General features: G+C 46.3%; 1 protein-coding gene across 1 annotated transcript; it reads right to left on the bottom strand.

Annotated features, from left to right (window-relative positions):
- Positions 1-183: 183 nt before the first annotated feature.
- LOC121938110 (protein jagged-1b-like) lies at positions 184-3024 on the bottom strand (the record flags this gene model as incomplete). The annotated part of the gene is made up of 7 exons (XM_042481391.1): positions 184-300; positions 717-830; positions 911-1024; positions 1359-1472; positions 1851-2015; positions 2200-2350; positions 2851-3024. Coding segments are annotated over 7 exons (949 nt in total), but the record flags the coding sequence as incomplete, so codon positions are not given.
- Positions 3025-3715: the final 691 nt, after the last annotated feature.

Genomic DNA, 3715 nt, shown 5'->3' on the forward strand with positions numbered 1-3715 from the left:
ATATTTTATTCTTATTTTTATCTTACTTTTAATACTATTATCCAGAGGGTTTTATCCCTGTGAAGATACGCTCTGTGTATTCCATTTTGATCTTTTTATTCAGGTTTTTTTTAGGTCTTTTTCAGCGTAAAATAGATCACAGACAGGGAGGCGCTGACGGGGTTAAACCTCGCGGCGACTCACTGTGGCTGCAGGTGGCGCCCTCCCAGCCGTCCTTGCAGACGCAGCGGAAAGAGTCTCCGTCCACCAAACACGTCCCTCCGTTCTGGCAGGGACTCGGCAGACAGCTGCTGTTCTTCGCTGGAGACAAAAAATAAACATAAATAAACAAATAAATAAAAACTTTGGTGAATTAAAAAAAAAGTGGGTGATTGTGTGATTTTTGGCGATCAAAAAAACAAACAAAATTTGCATTTTTTTTTTTTAATTTGGTGATGTTTTTAAATATTTTGGCAGTATTTTATGAAAAAAAGTCGGTGATTTTTTTTCCTTTAAAAGTTTTTGGTGATTTAAAAAAAATTAACATTTTTTCATCTCAGCCGCGGCGTCTCAAATTCCTGACGTCCTTGGACACGTTAAGTTATCATAGTGGTTTGTCAAACTAATTTTATGACTTTTCCAGCTTTTTATGACTGTCCGAACCCTGGAGACCGGGACAGACGGACAGCCTGAAGACATGATGTCTCCGGCCGCAGAGGCGTAAGAAAAAGGCTGACCGATGGTGCAGGTGGCGCCCTCCCAGCCGGCGGCACACACACACTTGAAGGCGTCGCCTTCGTCGTAGCAGCTTCCTCCGTTGTTACAGGTCGCCTCGTCGCACTGATTGTCTCCTGGAGACGGACACAGACGTCGGTGAGTCAGAAGACAAACATCAGAGACAACTTGAAATAAAAACTCTGAGCGCGCTCACTGGAGCCGCACGTCTTCCCCTTCCAGCCGTCTCGACACTCGCAGGAGAAATCGTTGACCAGATCTCGACAGACGCCGCCGTTCTGACACGGAGACGAGCTGCAGTCGTCCACGTCTGCGGGACAAAGACAAAACGTTACTGCTCGACAACATGGAGGACGAGGAGGACAAGGAGGACAAGGAGGGAAGATGAAGGGACAAGGAGGACGAGGAAGACGAGGAGGGAGTGCAAGGAGGGAGGACAGGGAAGACGAGGAAGGCAAGGAGGGATGATAAGGAGGACAAGGAGGGAGGACGAGGAAGGCAAGGAGAGAGGACGGGGAGGACAAGGAGAGATGATAAGGAGGACAAAGAGGGAGGATGAGGAAAACGAGTAGTAGGAGGACCAGGAGGGAGGACAATTAGGACAAGGAGTAGAAGGACGAGGAGGGAGGACAAGGAGGACTCACTGTGGTGGCAGTTGTGTCCGTCCCAGCCGTGGACACAGACGCAGAGATAGTGAGAGACTTTATCGATGCAGGTTCCTGCGTTGAGACAGGGGGCGCTCTCACAGTCGTTGATATCTGACAGAAAACACACGAGAATTTACATTTTTATCATTTCATTACTTTTAGTTAAACGTCAAAAGGAAAAAACAGAAAGACTGAATAAAGAAATTATTATTTAGTTATTGTGAAAATTAAAATAAAACACAGAAGAACAAACGATAATCAGTGGCGTCATCAACAGCAAAAAGATGGCAAGAATATAAAAAGAATCCAAATAAATTTTAAAGAAAAAAATCATCAAGAAAGAAAATAAAGAAAAAAACGGTCGGGGCCCCCACGGAGGTCCTAACCCCCCGCAGAGGTCCGTGCCCCCAGCAGAGGTCCGTGTCCCCAGCAGAGGTCCGTGCCCCCAGCAGAGGTCCGTGCCCCCTGACAGCTGACGTCTGGACTCACTCTCGTGGCAGTACGTCCCGGTGAACCCGTCCTCACACTCGCAGCTGAACTGTCCGCCGGCGAGGCTGCGACACCGCCCGTGGGGGCCGCACACGTTGGACGAAATCAAACGCACCCCGCTCGGCGTGCTGTTGGACGCCACCGCCACAGTGCAGCTGTCAATCACTGCGGGAGGAGAGAAAGGTTGATCTGACTGCAGGAGGATTGAAGTTTTGGGGGGAAATAGTTAAATAAATAAATGCGACATCATCCTGTGAGTTTAGGATCACGTTTCGGTTTCTTTACAGGAAAAACTCGTAGATTTCAGCTCAGACGCTGATAGGTTGATTTTAAAAATGTGGGCGTGAACCTTTGCAGGGCGAGCTGCGGCAGTGGTCCTTCAGCCGCGAGCAGTTCTTTCCCTCGAAGTCTTCGGGACATTCACAGACGTAGTCGGACGCCAGGTTGAAGCAGCGTCCGCCGTTGAGACACGGACTGTGGAGGCAGTAATCCACGTCCAGCTGAGGACGGACAGAGACGGACACAAAGCTACACTTTGAGAGGACGTCAGAGTCAGAGGACACACACACAAGATCTCACGTCTAAATAATCTTCAAATCATGACAAATAATAATAATAATAATAATTTCTTAAATTACTGTTAAAAGACGAAGAAAGAGAAGTCGGACAGATCTTTGAGGTTGTTTTTTTTTAAATAGAGATTTGGTTTTCGTTAAATATTTTTTATTTTAATCTTTACTCCTTTAAACATTTTTAGTATTTTTTCAAGAAAAATTTCAAGAATTTGTTGATTTCTTATTTCTTTCTTTAAAATTTATTTGCTGTCTTTTTATAAAGAAACACCAAAAATGAGGCCGTTTCTCAGCCGGAGACGACGGCAGATAAACGGCGCCACATGGACACGTTCACGGGTTCAAAACGTCCGTCAGAAGTCGACAGATTGCTGTCCGTTTGTGGGAAAGCTCACTTCCTGTTTGCGGTTACCGTGGCGGCGGCTCACCTGACAGCGACCTCCGGAGAAGCCGGGCGGACACAGGCAGCGAAAGCCGTTCACTTCGTCGTGGCAGCGTCCTCCGTTGAGACACGGCCCGCTGGCGCACTCGTCCACGTCTTTCTCACAGTGTTCGCCGCCGAAACCCGGAGCGCACTCACACCGATAACCGTTCACCAGGTCCTGAGCCGCAGAAACTACAGTTAGTCCTGAAAAACTTCCATTTTTACTCCAGAAACAGGCTTCAGGCAGCGCTCACATCAGAGTGAAAGAACCGCTGAAAAGTATACGTTTATTTTATTTTTGGGATAATTTTATAATTTTTTCGCAGCACAGACGGCTGAGAAAACCGCTCCCTTAAAATGTGATGCTCAACTTACAATATCCAGAAATGTCCAAAAATCCTTTTTTCATCCAAAAATCCTGGAAACGTCCTAAAGTCTTAGAAACAGGCTAAAATCTGTTTAGAAATGTCCTAAAATTCTAAAAACTCCAAAATCCAAGAAAAGTACTTAAATCCCAATTCAATTATCAATCCCACAACGGACAATTATTTTAGAGCTGCTTATCAACAAACGACAAAACAAACACTAATAATCTGAGAAATATCCTCAAATCCTACAAACATGTGAAGGGCCCAAGTCCCCTGGCCCCTGACACCTGACACCTGGCCCCTAACACTTGGCCCGTGACACCTGGCCCCTGGCCCATGGTCCCCTGTCTTTTTGTAAAAGTGGCCCCTGAGCTAACCACACTGTGAAATGTCAGCCTGCTGGTTTTTACGGTGTTTTTGTTTGTACTTCAGAGTTTGTTTCACCGTCTAAAAAACTGTTTACGCTTCAGTGTCACAAAACCGGAAACTGAAGCTGTAAAC

The sequence above is a fragment of the Plectropomus leopardus genome, unplaced genomic scaffold (assembly GCF_008729295.1).
Source record: "Plectropomus leopardus isolate mb unplaced genomic scaffold, YSFRI_Pleo_2.0 unplaced_scaffold28497, whole genome shotgun sequence".
Classification (NCBI taxonomy): domain Eukaryota; kingdom Metazoa; phylum Chordata; class Actinopteri; order Perciformes; family Serranidae; genus Plectropomus; species Plectropomus leopardus.